This window comes from Atractosteus spatula, chromosome 11, assembly GCF_055471065.1.
Source record: "Atractosteus spatula isolate fAtrSpa1 chromosome 11, fAtrSpa1.hap1, whole genome shotgun sequence".
NCBI lineage: Eukaryota > Metazoa > Chordata > Actinopteri > Semionotiformes > Lepisosteidae > Atractosteus > Atractosteus spatula.
In genome coordinates, this window is record NC_142716.1 from 47319013 (window position 1) to 47337956 (window position 18944).

General features: G+C 46.0%; 3 protein-coding genes across 3 annotated transcripts; 2 read left to right on the top strand and 1 right to left on the bottom strand.

The window, feature by feature from the left end:
* The first annotated feature begins 1973 nt into the window (after positions 1-1973).
* Positions 1974-9674, top strand: slc25a19 (solute carrier family 25 member 19). The gene is made up of 7 exons (XM_088926890.1): positions 1974-2179; positions 2723-2889; positions 4104-4259; positions 5419-5589; positions 5884-6067; positions 6445-6575; positions 7134-9674. Exons 2-7 carry the CDS (start codon positions 2758-2760, stop codon positions 7314-7316), a joined length of 957 nt encoding a protein of 318 aa, XP_088783016.1. The 5' UTR covers positions 1974-2179; positions 2723-2757; the 3' UTR covers positions 7317-9674.
* Positions 9675-9825: 151 nt separating this feature from the next.
* Positions 9826-16425, top strand: mif4gda (MIF4G domain containing a). The gene is made up of 6 exons (XM_088926892.1): positions 9826-9899; positions 11427-11532; positions 12079-12188; positions 12542-12697; positions 13036-13128; positions 13673-16425. The coding sequence occupies exons 2-6, from the start codon at positions 11451-11453 to the stop codon at positions 13898-13900; spliced, it is 669 nt and encodes a 222-aa protein (XP_088783018.1). The 5' UTR covers positions 9826-9899; positions 11427-11450; the 3' UTR covers positions 13901-16425.
* On the bottom strand, positions 16254-18777 carry mrps7 (mitochondrial ribosomal protein S7). The gene is made up of 5 exons (XM_088926891.1): positions 18668-18777; positions 17993-18184; positions 17704-17767; positions 17226-17393; positions 16254-17045 (listed from the first exon to the last, which is right to left on the bottom strand). Exons 1-5 carry the CDS (start codon positions 18709-18711, stop codon positions 16824-16826), a joined length of 690 nt encoding a protein of 229 aa, XP_088783017.1. The 5' UTR covers positions 18712-18777; the 3' UTR covers positions 16254-16823.
* Positions 18778-18944: the final 167 nt, after the last annotated feature.

Genomic DNA, 18944 nt, shown 5'->3' on the forward strand with positions numbered 1-18944 from the left:
CATCCAGGGTAAGGGTGTTAACATTGTAATGCGACTCGTCTCACTGAGGTGCCTCGCATTGACACCCAAATCATTTCGGTCAGCAGAATATAGAAAATACTCTTTCCGCCCATTCCCCTAGGACATCGACACAGCGAGCCACAGCTGCAAGTCCAGATGTGCTGCACTTAAACAACAGTCTCCGGGAGTGACTATGGTCTGAAACAAACGGCCCTGTTTGTTGTCTAAACCGATTCCCTTGGGATTATCCAGGAAGAGGGTGGACCAGATTTGGGGAGTGTATGTGTGTGGGTCTAGGGAGAGGGGATGTTCACTTCGCTACCACCAGTCCAAAAAAAAAAAGATGGGACAAACGTCTTACCTTCATCCTTGCAGTTCTCGCTGTTTCTTCCATGGTCTAAACTACTCAGAACTATCGAAAAGTAAATTCCTTAAACCGTTAAAATCGCTTTTAGGCACAAATGCAACAATTCAGATAATACGATTCACGGGCTGGAGGATGTAAACACCTTTCGAGTGAAAATTGCGCAATTTTGCTTTAAAGATCGAGCAGAAATCTATAAAAAAAACTGAACGGGACAAGCGTTATGCTGGGAACGTGAATAATTGTCGCCCTCTGGTGGTATTTTTTGACCAGTAAAGTTTAGTAACCACACTCCAGGGACAGACGTGCTGGGAAACTGGCCCTGGTGCGAGTGTGAGTGCCCTAGCGTCCTGATTGACTAGCGTCCCGTCCCGGATGTACCCCGCCTTGCGCATGTTGGATGAAGGGGTTAGAGGATGGACGGATGAGAAAGGTTGAAAAGGAAGGGGGAAGGTGCCCCTTCATCTCGCTTGTGTGGTATTTTACCATCTAAGTGAATCTCAATTTTCGTCCCGTCTTTTCTTTAAAGTGCCCAGAATTTCGGACTCCACCGCGTTGCTGAGAAGCCTTTTCCAGGAGAAACGTTTCCTCTTCTCCATCCTAAAATAATTTCTTTTAACTTTCCAGTTGTGATCCTGCATAATTATTTTGCTACTGAGTCTGGGACAGGCCCCTAGCTTAACCCCGCCTGTAAGCCCTATGAATCCTATACTGTGTCATTGAATCAAAGCTCAAGAGAAGAGAATCAGACTTGTTCTAGATCCGAGCTGCCTGCCTGTTTTCCTTATTAATAAACTACATCCACAGGTTGCTGGCTTACTAGCAACGATTTAACAAGGTTTCCCAGCTCTGCAGATGCTGCAGCTGCCATAAAGAGGTCTCCAGGAATAATAATAATAATAATAATAGATTTTATTGTATATAGCGCCTTTAGAAGTGGCTTCCCAAAGCGCTTTAAACAAAGAAAAGTATAAAACAGTGAGAGGATATCTCTGTCACACAGTTACAATGAGGGTTTGAATACAGTGGGAGAGCAAATTATTATTATTCTAAAGAGAACCAGTTCATTAAAAGCCCTTCTAAAGAAGACGTTTTGAGTGTGGATTTGAACGTGCGCAGGGAAGGTGGCTCTCTGATATCCCTGGGGGTAGATTTCCAGATTTCATCCATATTATGCAGACGGACTTGGGGACAGACAGGAAACTTGTACTAGACGGATGAAGGTTGCGAGGTGGGGAGTAGGACGATAGTAACTCAGTCAAGTATTGCGGTGCCCAATTTATTCCCTTTCATTACTCATTACTTTTCTTTAGGGTCTCTTCTTAAAAAAATAAATCCGGTAACTGACGTGCGTTACCCAATCTGGTTTTCTTCCCACATTCCTTTCCCCGATAAATTAAACGATCTCCATCTCCATCCGCCAGAACACTTCACCGACCTAGAGTGGGGACGAACTGCGCATGCGCCGCTCTCCCTCGCTCCCGGCGACCCTGCGTGACGTCAGCGCACCACCCTCCTGGCCTGGTGCGATTGGCCGAGAGCCTGACAAGCCCTCGGTAGCGAGCCATCCCATTGGGTACTGAGGTCGAGCGGTGCTGTCAGTCAAACAGAAGGCGGAACCTCGCCAAGCAGGAGGGGGGGGTGGATAGGAGTAGCCGTGTGCTGTAATGTCACATTTAACCAGCGCTGTCCCAGCGTTAAGCGGTCCCTCACGGTGGTTATGTTTTATCTGGCTATTTATGTATTTTTAAAAGGAAGTTGGCATTGTTCGGGGTTTGAATTGCGTATGTTCCCGAAGCTGCCGCCGCGGTTTAGGTGAGTCCGACTTTGTGGTTTAAGGCATCCGCTCAGTTCTAGTATGTTCAACTGCATAAGAAGTTAAACTGATTTTTATGTTTTCCAAGGCAGTGTTAGGTTCTTTGCCTTTGTTCGGGGGTAGCTGGCTGTGTAATTTCGCGAGTCTAATACAAGAGCAGTTTGTCGTGTCCGCCAATGTCAAACGCACGCCGGACGGCAATGTGCTGTGACCTAGTCCTCAAATTTCTTAAAGTGCTCCTTTGAAACCGACTGACGGCAGCTCGTCTGGCTCTCTTTTCGCTTTCATAGCTCCTGTTGTCAGTAGATGGATTAATTGTCCATATGATTTACCCATTTTCAGTCAAGATCTTTATCATAATAACACACCTTAATTTAAATCCCGCTTTTAAAAGTAGCTTCTCAAAGCGCTTTACAGTAAGAAAAACACCTGTCGAAGTGTATGTTTGTGAAATGTATTTATCTTCCTCTACGGTTTACTGACTTTGAACCTTATGGGAATCTCTTTCTGTGCTTTGTCACTGTGTTGTGTGTGTCTGTCAGGCGTCTGTGTGTTTTCTCAGGGGACCTGTGCAGTTATGGTGGGTTATGACCCTGAGGCGCAGGGAGCGACGCTCTCCACAGAGGAGGTGATGCTGGCCGGCTCTCTGGCCGGCATGGTGACCAGAGCTCTGATCAGCCCCTTGGATGTTGTCAAGATCCGATTCCAGGTGTGCTCTGAGGACATGTGGGCAGCTGTTGTGGGGGCTTCAGTTTGTTGTCTTGCAGGTGTTGTACGAGGAGGAGGGCAAAGACCATGAGATTTGTACAACCTTTTCAAAGGTTGTGCTTGTGTCGGTGGCAGAAACACGGTACAGCACATCAGACCCCATTAAAACACTTCATCCATTCATCCATTTTTTTTAAACAAATGTATCCAGTACATGGGGAGCCAGAGCCTATCCTGGCAGGCAATGGGAGTCAGGCAGGGTACACCCTGGATGGGACGCCAGTCCATGACAGTGCAGGCAAAGATACAGACGCAAACATTAACACACTCACACCAGGGCCGGTTTCCCCAGAAACCATTGAACCTACCGGTATGTCTTTGTGAGGAAACCCACGTGAACATGGCGAGAACATACAAACTCCATGCAGATAGCAGCACCGTAATTGAACCCAGGGCCCCAACGCTGCTGTGAGGCAGGAATGCTAACTACTGCGCCACCGTGCTGCCTGCAAAACATTTCATGCTTTACAAAAATCTAAAAAAGGATTTAAGTACAAAATGAAAATAGTATGCCAAACATGAACGTTTACATTTGAATTATTCCAAGTATAAATCTCCGAATGGCAACAATTAGGCAGCGCCTTTGAAAGCACCAGCACCCTGCAAGTAGTTTGTTTTGTAGCAGGAGGCTCTTTGAACGCTCGAGCAACAGCTCCTCAGTGAAGCTCTGAAGGAACATGCGCCGTTTCCGAACTCTACAATTTCAGCAATTCATCATGCTTAACTGCTCTATTAAGAGATTCTTCCCAAGCGGACGAGCTTGCTTTGCCAGTGAGTGAGTCACTGGACCCCACCCAAACCCACAGGGAAGCAAAGAGAATAAGGCAGCCAAGTAGCCACAGTTAGAGATGCCCACAGTCTAACAGACACTCTCCTCTGGGAATCAGTTTGCAGGATAATCGCTCATTTATATGGGGCTCTGCCCGGTTTTCCTATCACATTAGTCGAAAAGATGAGTATTTTTACCGACAGTAAAACTTGTAAATAAATTTCAGGGAGTTTAATAGCTTTTCAAGGTTCTGCCTTGTTACTGCTATCGCTCTGCCTCGAAGGTACTTAGTGGCCCGGAGCAGTGCTGAAGGCCAGGTCTGAGATTCCGGGATGCCGCGAAGGGAGTTTTTTCAGCGATGGCTGTCTCTGTGCCCGGTCTTGCAGCTGCAGATCGAGAAGGTGTCAGCGCGGTCTCCCCAGGGGAAGTACCACGGCCTATGGCAGGCCTGCCAGCGCATCCGTGCGGAGGAGGGCCTGCGGGCTTTCTGGAAGGGCCACATCCCTGCGCAGCTCCTCTCCATCGGCTTCGGGGCCGTGCAGGTGTGCTGCTGTGCTCTCTCACCTGCTTTCTCCCCGTCACAGGTCCCTTCTCGCACTCTCATTTCAGGGGCCCCAGGCCCCCCGCTCTTCCTCTCTCCCTCCACTCCCCCCTCTGCTTCTGGGAGGTTTCAAGGGAACACGAGAACAGTTTCGGGTACGAGGAGGCTGTTCCGCCCGTCTAGCCTGCCTGGATGTTACTAGCTAATGAATCCAAAGATCTCATCCAGCCCTTTCTATGAATACACCCAGGGTTTGGTAGGTTGGTAGCTTGTTCCATACTCCCGCAACCTTTTGGGTAAAGTAATGCTTCCTGTTTTTGGTTTTACATGCGTTTACACCAGCAGCCATATCACCCTGCAGCTCACAGCTGGCAGCCCACTGAAGCTCAGCAGGTGTGAGCCTGATGGGAGACCTCCTGGGAAAAACTAAGGTTGCTGCTGGAAGAGGTATTAGTGGGGCCAGTAGGGGGCGCTCACCCTGCAGTCTGTGTGGGTCCTAATGCCCCAGTATAGCGACGGGGACACTATTCTGTAAAAAAGTGCCGTCCTTTGGATGAGACGTAAAACTGAGGTCCTGACTCTCTGTGGTCATTAAAAATCCCGGGGTGATTCTCAAAAAGAGTAGGGGTGTTACCCTGGCGTCCTGGCCAAATTTCCCATTGGCCCTTAACAATCATGGCCTCCTATTAATCCCCGTCTATGAATTGGCTTCATCACTCTGCTCTCCTCCCCACTAATAGCTGGTGTATGGGGAGAGTACTGGTGCACTATGGCTGCCGTCGCATCAGCCAGGTGGGGGTAACACACAGTGGTCGTGGAGAAGAGTCCCCATTACCTGGAATTGTTTTTCATTATTATTATTTCCACTACACCCACACAACTGGTCTCAGATAGGTCCTCTCTGCACTGTGTGTCCAGCTGCTGTGTGCCCCTTTCTCTCCTTCAGTCTGTTCATTTCCTTTCTCATTTGCTGCCTGTTATCCTTGCTGAGATTCTCCTTTTCCTCTGCAGTGGAAAGTTCAGATGTATGTAGTTCAGACATATAGTGTCAATTATATCACTGCTATATGTGGAAAAAAAAACAAACAAAACATGGTGAGTTATTGAATTGAGAAAGAAGGGAGACCGAGACTGTGTCCCGTTTTTTCCTGTTTCCTCAGTTCGCCAGTTTTGAGTTCCTGACGGAGTTTGTGCACAAGGCCACCCCCTACAACAGCAGGACGGCAGGGGTGCACTTCGTGTGCGGGGGGCTCGCGGCCTGCTCGGCCACTGTGGCCTGCCAGCCCCTGGACACCCTCCGCACGCGTTTCGCTGCTCAGGGAGAGCCCAAGGTGAGGGCTGACAGGTCAGACCGAGGCACCGGAGACAGAGCGCTCCGCTGGTCACGATGTGTCCGGGCTCATACCTCCCAAAGCAGGAGAAAGAACAGGCCATACTGCTTTGTTATTTGTTATTTAATCCTTTCATTTTTATTCACATATAGATTCGGCCCATGTACCTTCACTTATTACCTCTGATTTTTACCATTTGCATGGGTCATACCTGTGTTGTATGCCTTTGGGCTAAGTTAAAGCACCTTTTGTCTGCTGTGTTCCAGTTCACCTTGGGGTTTTGTTGTTTTGAAGGTGTACCATAACCTGAGGCATGCCCTGTCCACTATGTATCGCACGGAGGGTGTCCTCGCGTTCTACCGGGGCCTGACGCCCACCATGATAGCCGTCTTCCCCTACGCTGGGCTGCAGTTCTTCTTCTACAACATCTTACAGCACGTCTACCTTTGGGCCATGCACAGCAATGCCAGCGCCACAGGTCAGGGGTCAGGGGTCACGGGGTCATGGCCAGAGCTGCAAGGGAGCCAGGCTCGTGGTTTTCCAGGCCAATAGGAGGGGAGCCATCCCCCCTTCCAGCTGAAGGGGTTGGGGAATGAGTGAACAGGGGAGATGTGAATGAAGATGAGTCCTAGTAGACACGTTAATCGAAAGAAAAAGCATAAACCAAGTAAAAAATATAATGAGACAGTCAAACAAGTCCAGATGCGACTTATCAGAAGGATATGGTTCTAGCGTTCAAGAGAGGATGTCTTAAAAAGACAGGCTGCATGAGAATTGAACAGTTCTTGCTCTGGAAAATAATGAACTGTTTTTTTCTCCCATCATCAGAGTGTCTACGGTTTTATCTCATTTCAGATAATGTTCGTAACCTCGTGTGTGGTGGCTGTGCTGGGGTGATCAGCAAGACCATCACCTACCCTTTTGACCTCTTCAAGAAGAGGCTGCAGGTCCGGGGGTTTGAGGAGGCCAGGATCCCCTTTGGACAGGTAAGCTCTCACTTCCTTTCCCTTGTCTCCCCCTAATTCATGTTGTCCGAGGATCTGTTCATCTATTGCGACTAAACTTTCCTTTCCTCTAAAACACAAGTAATCGTGACAGATATTCCCTCAGCAGCGCAGCGGGTGTTGTAATTATTGACAATTTATTTAGCTGATGTTTTTTTTTTAAAAAAGCGATTTACTGGACAGCCGCTGTACTTGCGAACAGATCAGGGAAAGGGCCTTTGTCATTGAGAGGTTGGCCGGTTGTAAGGAAGGAGAAGGAAGTCCTGCAGGTCCTCCCAAGTGATACAATGACTTAGGAGTTTCCAGCCCATTCATTGTCATTCCGTGTGCAGAAGGTGCCATGCTCCTTCATTGCATGGTCCGATCTAAACAGATCGAGAGCACGTGGAGGAATCTGAGTATGCTGAAGGGTATAACAGCAGTGCCACACCCAGGATTGGAACCCTAACCATCTTTACCTCGCCTAGTCTATGTACTCATCAGTGTTGCGGGGGGGTGTTTCAGGAGGGTTAACTCTGCCTGTGTCTGTTGTTTGCGAAGGTGCGGTCGTACCAGGGGTTTGTGGACTGCATGGCGAAGATCGCCCAGGAGGAGGGCCTGCGGGGGTTCTTTAAGGGCCTCTCCCCGAGCCTGATCAAGGCGGCCATGTCTACGGGGTTCACCTTCTTCTGGTACGAGCTCTTCTGCGACTCCCTGCGCCTCCTGCGGGGAAGGCGGGACTGAGGGGAGCAGCTGGGGACAGGGGAGGAGAGGCACACGGGACTGCAAAGCGCACATCTGTTCCCAGACCACCTCTTGCTCTGCCTCACTGCCCCCTGTTCTCCTTACGCTGGCCCAGACAGGCAGGCCATGTTACTGACATTCTGCAGCAGGGTTGGCCGGTGAGACCCGCGCTCCAGCGGGCTCTCCGCTCCTCCGTTGTTAAAGACTTGGGAAGAAAACTGTCAGCTGGTGAATCTTGAGGCGGGAGGTGACCAGCAACCAGCCCGACTGACCAGCACGGGGCTGTGAATGATTCCTGACTGGCTACTCCCTAAGCGACACAGGAGTTTCTGTTGTTACTTTCATCTGCCAAACGAATTCACTGATCGGTCAGTCACCTGTGGTGGTTTTGTTGTTGTTGCTGTTTTCAAGTCTTTATCATTTGAGGGCGTCTGTCCAGGAGACTGGGCCTGGCCTCGGCCTCCACCCCTTTGTAGAGAATATCCTATACCTCAAAACCTACTGTAAGACACCACAGGGTGTCGGTCAGCTCCTCGGCTCTCTGCATGCTGTCCTTTATCTTGCAGCTCTCCACTGAAAGCGCACATGTCGATTCACTTATGCACGTCACTGCATGTTCACGTGCAAAGAGAAATAGTTTAGATATTACAGCTGCATTAGCTCTCCATTCAGACAGAAATGCAGTGTGCCTTACACAACGCACAGCTCTTATTTATTTATCTGTTGCACGCAGTGTGAACTATGAATGTATTTTGTGTTCAGGCAGAAGTTGGAGGTTTTGCTCTTGGCTTTTCAGTATGTTTCCTGTGAGGTCAACTCCAGTTCCGCACACACACAAAAACACCCACCGTTAAAACACAAAACACAGTGATCCTGATTCAAGTTAATTCACAGAGGTTTACACTTGAAAACATTGTTAACACTGCATTCTTACGGCAAAACATGTTGAGTATCTAATCCACTTCATTAAAGGAAAGATGCTTGCTCTTTTATTTACAGTTGGCGTACCTTCTAATACAATGTGTTCTCTTTTCAGAAAATGAACAAAATGGTTTCATAGGAAATTATAAAGATGGAGGCTTTCTGAAAGGCTCTGTCCTACTCTCAGGGGATTTACTGAGGAACTAAAGCCTCAGTTTAACACAAAGTTTGTGAATCGGAGAGATATGGTTTTAGGTTGTTAAACTGAATAAGCATAGCATACATGCTTCTGGTGTTTAACAAGAAGTGAGTATAGCTAAGAATTGAATCTGTCTTTCAGCAAAATCATTAGCTTGTGTGCACATACTTTATATGACTGCTTAAACCATAGTCTTCAAAAGTGTTTGACGAGGGAACCAGCGACTGAAGTGCCTGTATTTAAAAAGTATAAGGGTGTATTTAGGGATTTTTTAGATCTATATCTGCTTAGGCAATGCAGCAGTGTTTAGTGGTGCATTTACATGTGGTGTCCACAGGGATGGCTTTTGAAATGCTCGTTTGTCAGCTTGTCGATGGGAAGAGCTTAATTATTCACCTAATGTCACGTTCTCTATATTGTGTTTGTGGAAAATACAGTGAAGGTGCACACTGGACCATCATGTATTTAATTAAAGCACAAAATTAGCAGTGACTAGCCGTTATGGATGTAGAAGACCTGGGAGGAGGGAGGTTAATCTTGGACTTGTGATGGAAAATACTTTCTTATCTTAAGTGAGATTTGTTTTCAGTCTCGCCTCACCCAGATCAATCTGAGCCCCTGTGTTCCCATTCAAAAAAAAAATCAGCTTTGACTTTAGAAGCCTTGCTTGACATCCACGCCTTTTTCATTCTTTAAATGTGTTGTTAAATTTGTTTTAAAATAGTATCTCACTATGTAGCACAGTGTTATGAGATTAGTTACTGGGTAAAAATGTAACTGGCTGAACAGCAGTACACAGCCTTTGCGTAAGTACCTGTTTCATACCAGTGTTTATGCTGCATTAATTGTGTGTGAGTTTGTATGTCTGTTGGTGGGTTTTTTCTCTTAAAGCAGCTTCACTGAAATCCGTCCTCCACCGTATTTAGGTCTCCAGTTCATGTGTGTATACTAGACAATTAGTAAGTGTGCTTTACAGCACAATATTGACTGTGTTTGCCCCTCGATAGTCGCTATCGGTGGGGTGTATGACTTTCTTGTCATTCTGGGGGGAAAACAGTTTAAATGTTTTTGTCAGAGGCCAAGAACACATAGTGTGTGCTTATCTCAGACCTACGTACCGTACTGTACATCCAGATTGTCTTTGTGGTCACCAGATCACACCGAACTAGCTGTTCTATCTCTCATGTATATTTTTTTACTGTAAAGAAGATATAATAAAGTATAAAATCTTGACTGAACTGCTTTTTCGTTGTTTTTTATATCAACGATATAGTATTAAGAATACAGCAACGCACTGTGCGCCGCCTATACCCTCCAAGCGTTAGTAGAATGTATTTTTAACCAAGTCTGTAGGCGGCGCTGCTGTTTGTTAATCCTGCGGAAATGACCTAAAGGCGAGGAGGAAATTTGAGGCCACTCAATGGCATGGAAATATTTCGGCGTTAGGAAGGAGTTGCTTTAAAGTAAGTGTTTGGAGTTTATCTGTCGTGTACCTGTATGGTTTTTAATGATGTAGCTTGGTTAGCTGAATGTTGTTTTTGTATAGTTGGGCTAGATTTTATCGTTTTCAAATGTTAATATTTGGTGCATTCTCTTAATGTCTTGTTAAATCGAATAGACAAGAAAATCGATGTTTACCTGTCCCGCAGGTTTGCTCTGTGAAATACTTCATGTAATGTAGCTAAAGAACTAGTGTTAGTAGTATTTACTGTAGCCATTACTGCACAGAAAGCAAAATAGTTTGCATAGCGCTTCAAAAGGTTTGTTTGTGTTCAACATTTTGTTCTTTTTTTCTTGTATAAAATCTGCACGGGAAAACGTAACGTAGAGCTTCCGTAACGTGGAAAACGAAAACTGGATACATTTTTCGAAATTAAAAGCATGTCATGGATATTTTTTTTTAAAAAAACACAAGTTTTCATGTCTAGTGGAAATTGCAAAAAACACTTCTGTTGTGTTCGTTCCCCACCTGCGTGGATTGGACGAGCCCGTCGGGTCGGGAGACAGCATTGCCCTTTTTTTAAGTAAAAAAAAAAAACTGGTTTACGGGGTGAAATACACGTGGTATATTTGAATCGAACGGGAATTTGGTAAAACTAAAATAAAGCCTCGGTGTGTCGCTAGTCATTAGTATACGAGTGCAGTTATTTCAGTAACGCTGTGATCTTTGGCATACATTGTGAAACGTTTTGTGTCACTTTTGTATCCGCAGGTAACTTTTAACCAAGTCTAAGGAAGTATAACACTGCGCGCACACACACACACACAAAACCATGCATTACTTATTTTTAAGAACCCATTGAGCCGCTGTTGTGTTGTTGGTCAGTGTGCTGTAATCCTGTAATCCCGCTGTCAAAAGGCTGTCTGTTTGAGCCCGGCTTTGGGGTGAAACCAGTTGATGACACGGCATGTTTCCGTGCAAAGGGGATATTTTCGCCGTGAGCTTGGTGGAGACATTCAACGCGGGAGTGTGGCAGAGTACACGTGTTTGCCTGACCGGTGTTTTGATGATTTTAATATCCCCGTGGAAAAAAAAATCTTTACATCCTTTTTATACCTGCTTCTCTAAGGAAAGCTTGGGGGAATGCGTGATAGCACAGTAGTTAGTGAAATACGTGCCTTTACATGTCTGTGAGCCTATTGTCATTAATTGGGACTTCAGTTTTGGAGCTTACGTGACCAGTTCAGATTGGTAAGCATGTGCTGACTGGGGGGCTGTGGGATTGGATCAGGGTTTTAGGGGCCAGACTGGAAAGCTGGGGACTCAGTTCCCAGTTGAGGCCCTGTTCTTGTACTCCTCCCAGAACTGCCCCAGTAAACCACCTGCTGTACCGTTGCAAGCGAGAAGTTGTTCTCATACGACTCGCCTAGTAAAATCCGCAGTCGGGCGAGTCCAGAGACCCTGTTTAATTGTTGTTTGTGCTGTAACGGAGCTGCCCTGCCGCTGTTCCACCGGCCTGTTCACCTGTCGTGTTGTCCGCGCTGCACAGTGCGCTGCGAGTGTGTCCGGAAACATGGAGAGCTCCGCCAAAGAAGAGTACAAAATCCAGTCCTTCGACAACGAGACGCAGCAGCTGCTCAAGACTGCTCTGAAAGGTCAGCTGGCCTGGGCGCAAATGTGCAGAGAATTAAAAAAAAAAACAAATGAAGGGGTTGTGTTTGCCTGGATGTGTATAGGGGTGGGGGCGGGATCTGTATTCCTCAAAAGAAGACTAACTGCCTTATAATACAGATAGAAACTTCAGCCAATATTCTGCTCTGTAGAGGCTTTTCCACAGCTCCTTCAGTACACCCTAGGAGCTGGGTAAATACTGTAGAGTATGAGTGAAATTGTAATGGAGTCACTTAAACCACTTTAATTGGAGAAGTAAATGATCAGTCTGAGAATTTTTAATGTTGCACTTCATTGTTTTTTTCTTTACTTTTGCTGCAGTTTTACTGATTCTATTCCTCTTTAAAATAAACACTACCGCTCTGCAATATTGCTGTGCATTTTGTAATACTTTGCTTGCTTTTATAAGCAAGCTTATGGTTTATTAGAGCCGTTTGATGCTGTATAAGCCCATTATACGATCTTAGGCGTTTGGAAAAGCTACTGGAAAGCTGTGGTTTAGAGTGCCCTCTGTCTGTCCCCCCCATTAGAGCCAAGCGGAGTGGATCTGGAGAAAGTGGCCAATGTGATCGTGGACCAGTCGCTGAAGGACCAGCTGTTCAGTAAAGAGGCAGGCCGGATCTGCTACACTATAGTCCAGGTATCAATGAGCTGCAAGTGCTGTTGATGTTGATCACATCGACTGACCAGCGCCTCTCTGCCTTTGTGGAATCCGGTATTGATCTTTAAGAGTCCTGTCTTTAGCCTGCCTTGGCAAACCTGCTTTAGATGGACCGTTGGCTCGCTTTCCTCTTGGTTTCGGCAGTGGGTGTGTCTTGCGAGGAGTGTTCTGACTGCTTTAGGCATGAAAAGGTGCTTCATTTAGGTTCGTGGGTCCAAGCAAGAGATCGCCATGATTCTGTGCCTCCGCCGGAAGAAGGGGGGCAGGAGGAGTCCCCCGCTGACCATGGCGGTTCTCTCTCTCTCTCTCTCTCTCTCTCTCTCGCTGCTCAGGCAGAAGCCAAGCAGAGCAACTCCAGCGCCTTCCGGCGGAGTCTCCTGAACCGCCTGCAGCAGGAATTCAAGCGCCGGGAGGAGATTCGGAGCCGCTCCACCCAGGAGTGGGTCTGCTACGTCACCTTCATCTGCAACGTCTTCGACTACCTCAAGGTGGGAGAGCTCGGCGCAGGTGCGGGCACGCGGCCCCCGACTCGTGTCTCGGGCCTGGCCCTGCCTGCCAGTCGGGATGAGAGAGGGCCCGGAAATTAACTGGCTCAAGGCGGCTGCGGGCGGGGGAGAGAATCTCTTTCTTTTGAAGATGCAGGGGCATTTCTAACTGAGGACTGGTTCCCAATCCGTTATTTCGATGGGGGGTGGGGGGGAATGCTGTCTGTGCAGAGATGTGGCTGTAACCTGCTATCACTTTTCCTGGCTTAGCCGGGGTGTCAGAGCATTAGAGCACTGCTAGGAAAAATAAAGACCGTGAAGGTGCCTGTGTTTGGTTCCAGGTGAATAACATGCCAATGATGGCTCTGGTGAACCCCGTGTACGACTGCCTGTTCAGGCTGGCCCAGCCGGACTCTCTGCAGAACGAGGAGGAGGTGAGTGAGCCTGGCTGGCGACGCAGACCCCCTCCTGCGATCTCTGGGGTCCGTCACGCCGTCTGATTCATTGAGAGTAGCCCACTGCATGATGGGTTCGCAGACCAGCCAGGGGAAATCGTTCTGCTTGCTGGAGCGCGCCACTGGTCTTTTCCACGTTGGTGGTGATTAACGCAAGCGAAGACGGGAGCCAGGTCCCTCCTGCTGCCAGGGTCGTTAGTGTCAGGCGAACAGATTGCAGCTCCGCACTGTGTGAGTTTTGTACCGGTGGGGGGGATATCGACTGCTTGAGGCCGTCTCCGCTGAGCTCGCGCCTCCGGGCTTGCTCTGAAACTCATGGATGTTGCGTGTTCGCGGGCGACATCCTAGGATGGGTAGCATTAGTGTTGATGGGTGCAGGGGAAGGAGGGATAAAACCGCCTCGTGGATGGGAAAGTGTGGGGATACACGCCGGGGGGGGGGTAAAAAGGCACACGCCAGAGTGCGCGAATCCCGATCGGCGCTGAATGGCCAAGAGCAACGTCCCGCCCTGTGTGTCCTGCAGGTCGACTGCCTGGTGCTGCAGCTGCACCGTATCGGGGAGCAGCTGGAGAAGATGCGTGCAGAGCGCATGGACGAGCTCTTCTTCCTGCTGCGGGACGGCTTCCTGCTGCAGGAGGGGCTGAGCTCGCTGGGCCGCCTGCTGCTGCTGGAGATCCTGGAGTTCAGGGCGGGGGGCTGGTCCCTCAGTGGCACGGCGCAGAAGTACTACTACAGCGAGGTGACCGACTGAGGGGGGCTGGGGGCCGGAGCAGCCCCATGCAGGATGTGGGGACCCCACGACTGAGGATGGGGACTGGGAACCCTAGACCTCAGTGCAGGCATGGACCTGCACGAATGAATGGCCGCTCCCCAAAAAAATTTGGAACAGTTTGTTGGTTTAATAAAATAATGACAGCAATCAAATGTGTATATTGGATTGACGTTCGCTTGAAACACTGCCTGGATTTTGAAAATAGGTTTAGTTAAAAAAGGCCCTCAGATTTTCAGCTGAACAAAAATGTGTCCAGTTGCCAGCTGAAAGTGAAGGCTGGTCTCTCTTCCTCATCGATCCTAGTGATCGCTGGGCGCGGTGTTCGGCTCTGTGCCACATAGCCTAGACCACGTTTCACCGCAGGGCTAGCAGGGCGAGAAAGGTGCGTTTAAATTAAAGTGAAGCAGTTTTGAACACGTTGGTTATCGTGGTTTGGCTGCCTTTTTTTTCCCCAAGGGTTTGAAAGATGGTGTCTCAAGGGTCTACGCTGTTCTTCATTGGCAAAGTTAGTTTTCATTGCTCCTGACATCTCTAAGGTGGTGAATTGAATTCAGATAGTGTAAGCCTGGTACTGGAGATGGTTCATTTAGGTTTCTGAAGGCTGTAGATTTGAAAACGTGTGTAAGTGATACAGAATGCTGATAGATCATAGGTTGATGAATAAGTAGCAGAAATACAAGCCCTTTTTCTGCTGCCTTCAATTGCAGAGTTATGATTGTTTTGGGGGGGGTTGGGGGTCAGTGTCATTTTTTCCCAGCTCTTTAATACTCCAAGAGTACTAAACTAATTTTAGCTTAGAGGGAAGATGCTGCAAGGCTGCAGTAATTCAAAAACAAAATCACTCATCTGCATTTCGGCAATCTACATATGCCTTAAAGTTTATTTTTTTTAACCTAGAAGCTTATTTCAACAAGTTCAGTAACATCACCCCCTCTGCCTAGTCAGCACTCTCAATGATGAGGTTATTTAGTGTTAATGCAGCAGTCGTAGCCACTCGGTCAGTTAATTCAAATAATGCCCAAACCATCCAAATCCATATATGTTATCTAAAAACATTTAGAATTACATGTATAATTCACCATAGAGAATCTGGGATCCATAAACTGTCATGATTCATTAACTATTACCTGAATAAAAAGAAATAAAAATGCTGAAATCCCCCTTCACATCACCTGTAGATTGCATTTACCTGCATTCATATATAAGTTCATTTACTTAGAAACAAAGCGTTTATAAATTTTGTGAGTGTGCCAGAAACATCAGTGCCATTGGTTGGGGAGCTCCTGTTCCCTGCTGACAGAGGTGTTTCTTACCTGAAATGAATCTAGACGTCGCACATTGACACTCCGAACAGGATTGTGTGTTTCAAACTTGTGCTATCAGCTCCTTTTTAGGTTTTCACTACATCATTTTATATTTTGTTTGTTGAAGGCAGTTCTTACAAGGGCTTGTGAACCCTTTCTGGTGCTAATTCTGAATTGTATGTTGTTGTCGTGTAATATATGTATTGCTAAGAAAAATAATTTTATAAGCTTGACTTTCTTATAAAGCCAAAGGCTAGTCTACACAATCCTATCAGGAAGATGGCTCCCTGCAGGTGTTAATGTACAGTTTTACAATGGGTGTTTTTTTTTTAACGGGGAATGTTTTTCAGAGCCTTTTGATTTACTACTTTTACATTGGACACGTATAGTTAGCATGTAGGAAATATTATATAACAATATGACTTCTTGATGATGAAATCTCCTTTTTTGCTTCCATATTAGCATTCTCGTGTTTTAATTTGGTCTGTGCTGCACCTGACTATTCATAATCACAATCTAAATATTAATATTGGATTGTGTTCAAAGTCACAATATAATTTGCCTTTGTCATCCACAGGCACTTTTATTATCACCACTCTTGCTCCCCAAAATGTGTTCATTATAAAGATGAATAGAACATAAAAAATAGACTGAGATTATCCAAATAGTATAAACTTGATTGTGTGGCTCACCTTTGGCGATACAGTGTGGTAACATTTTGAAATATCTACACAAATTTATACATAGAATTATTTATTTTCTGTCATATTGATGGTTTAGTTTTAATTGTATTGATCTGAATTTTGACACCTGTATGACTGGAATTTCTGATAGTACTGAGTTGTTTTGCAGATATTTTACTAGACATAACTACCAGACAGGTGTGGATTGCATGATCTTCAGCAGATACAGTACGATCCAGCAATCTGTCCTGTATGCAGACATAATTCTTCAAAATCAATTTGCAGGCTTCCATGTGCAGATCCCAGTTGTTTTTATGCAGGTGTTCTCACAACTGCAGACAAAAGTCTGTTGGTTTATCTTTTAATGCAAAATGAAGTAAATAAGTTGTAATCACAAAAAGACTTTCTCCCTTTTTGTACTGTATAAATGATTTTTTTTAAGTACAGTTGCAGAAAAATCATTTTGCTATTGTAAATTCTGGAACTGTTACAAACAAAAAATAAAGTTTTCACTTAACATGTTGATGTTGCATTATTCATTAATTCCTAGAAGTGAAACCAGATGTTATAGTTAACACACCCTCAAGGGAGGTGAAGCATCTCAGCCCATGTTATGACTTAAAGTATGCTTGTGAAGGAATCCATAGTGAAAAAATAACAGTAATGGATGGCGTACCATTTACTGTGTTTATTCCTAGGTCAAAATATTATAATCGTAAATCAAGGGGAAGAGTGGCAAATAGTTCTAAAATCACAAAAAAAGAACACACTACATCCAGCACAAGGCTTGAGGTCCACAGTGAAGAAACATGATGCTCAAATGGTCCAGACTGTCCGATGGTGATGGGCAACTCCTTCACGACACAGAAAGGGCACCCTGTGGCAGTTTGCGTGCGGGTATTTTCCTGGCACCCACTACCACCAGCGGTAGTGCGCAAAGGCTCTGTTGGCCTCGGCCATCTTGTGCAGCTCGTGTTTTCTCTTGATGACGTTGCCCTCGTTGGCGAAGGCCGCCATGAGCTCCTGGGACAGCTTCTCGTACATCAGGGTGCGGCGGTGCTTGTTGTCCCGGCACTCCACGATCATCCACTTCATGGCCAGGAAGCGCCGCCGGTTGTCCGTGAGCGGGGTGGGCACCTGCACGAGCAAAGCGCGTTACAGAAGACGGGAGGCTCGCGCCCGCGCCCGCGCCCGCGACTCAGCCATGATCCCTCTCATTCCAGAACCTTGCCGGAATGCGGAAGATCAAAAAGTTTCAGATAAAAGTAAAAGCACTTTGCAGAAATGGAAATGCACAGCAGCACTGCGGTTGCTTACCTGGTAGTACTTGCCTCCTCTCTGAATGCTTGTTAGGCCAATCACAGGTTTGCAGTTATTCAGAGCTTCGTGGAAGATGGTGTATGGGTTGCACTCGATCTCATCCTTCTGTGCGTCTGGCGCTTTGTGAAACTTCTCCACCTGCTTTCTCTTTATGTTCTCCAGGGTCTAGAACAGTAAAAAAACATGCTCATGTTGTGTGGGATGATGCCTTGAACCTTGTAAGCCATTGTGTTAATCGCTTTAGTACTGCAGTAACACGTACTTGGAAACTGTAAAATCTCCTTAGTGTACCGTTTTGAAAAACATGAATCTTTACGGAATCACAGAGCGGGTAACATATAAAATGTATGTACTTATTTAAAAAAGTAAGCTTTAGTGGATTACAGATTTTCTGAGCTGTGTGTACTGCAGTGGCAGTATGATCACACATTCTCAGATTAGTTACAAATACATTAGATCACAGTGCAGGACAGACCTGTGTCATGATAGACCTGGCCAGGACTTTATTGCCATCTTGCATCATCATGTTCACAAATTTACTGTGGAAAGAAATAAAATGTTATTATAAAATAGTTTAGAGTAGATTTTTTTAACTCCAACTGTTTAAGCAACTATCGGAAAGAACACAGCAATGGAAACTAGATTCTCAGTCCTAATAATATGAGTTTGAAAAAAACTTAATGTTGATTTGCTATACTTAGATGCCATTGAAACCGTATTTAGTTTTATGTTGAAAGTCCCTTCTGTTCCTTTTTTATCCCCACCTGATCATGGGGTCGTTAAAGACAGAGCTGGTGATCCCAGCAGGAGCTGCTTTAATCGGTCTCACAGCCTTCAGTTCTCTCTCTTGCTTCTCCTGCTCCGACAGCTCCGACGCCGGGGTGAGGTACTTCGCCTTGTCCGGCTCGGGCTCCAGGTAATAAGGGTTGTACCTTCTCCATCTCGCCTGAAAAACGCTGCGGGATAACACCGAGTTATATACTGCATGACTAAAATAAATCCTGGCTGCAAACAGCTTCCAATCGAGCATTTAAATTACAAATAACACTTGAGTTACCTCAGATGATTTCAGCCACATAAATTCTATCGACAAATAATATCTGTTAATGCATTAAAAGGTTAATTGTAGTACAGTAAATGCCGCATGTCACCATCCTTTTCGGTATTGTCTAATATCTCAATTTAATGGAAAAATGTTGTTGCTTTTCGACACAAGTCATGGCTGTTTTAAGTCGCTTTCATTACACTAATATAAATAGTAAAATATCCTGCATGATTCTTTATCATGTCAGGGAGAAATCAAATTGTTATGAGCGCCCCAGACAAGTTCATCAAGAAAAAGTGAATTCCGCACAGTAATTCTATGATAGCCTTATCCTCGCAAACTTGTTTTGTGAAAACCAATCTAATTCTAAATATCTCATAAAGAAAGAAATTACCTAGGGCTCCAGGGTTTCAGTAGCTTGGCCATGGAGGCAGCCATCTTGGAAGACCTGAGGACCTCACAGCGCGTCACACAAACTGCCTGAGTACAAACCAAGTTACCGTGCCAGGAATAAATTCGATTTCATATCTACTTATTTTAAACAATTCCCCAGTGACGTTTATTAGGAATCTCGAAAAAAATCCTATTTAACCTTGAAACCTCGGACCTCGAAAAACGTCCGATTTATCATAATAAATTAAGGTACTATGGTACATTTACAGTGGAAAATA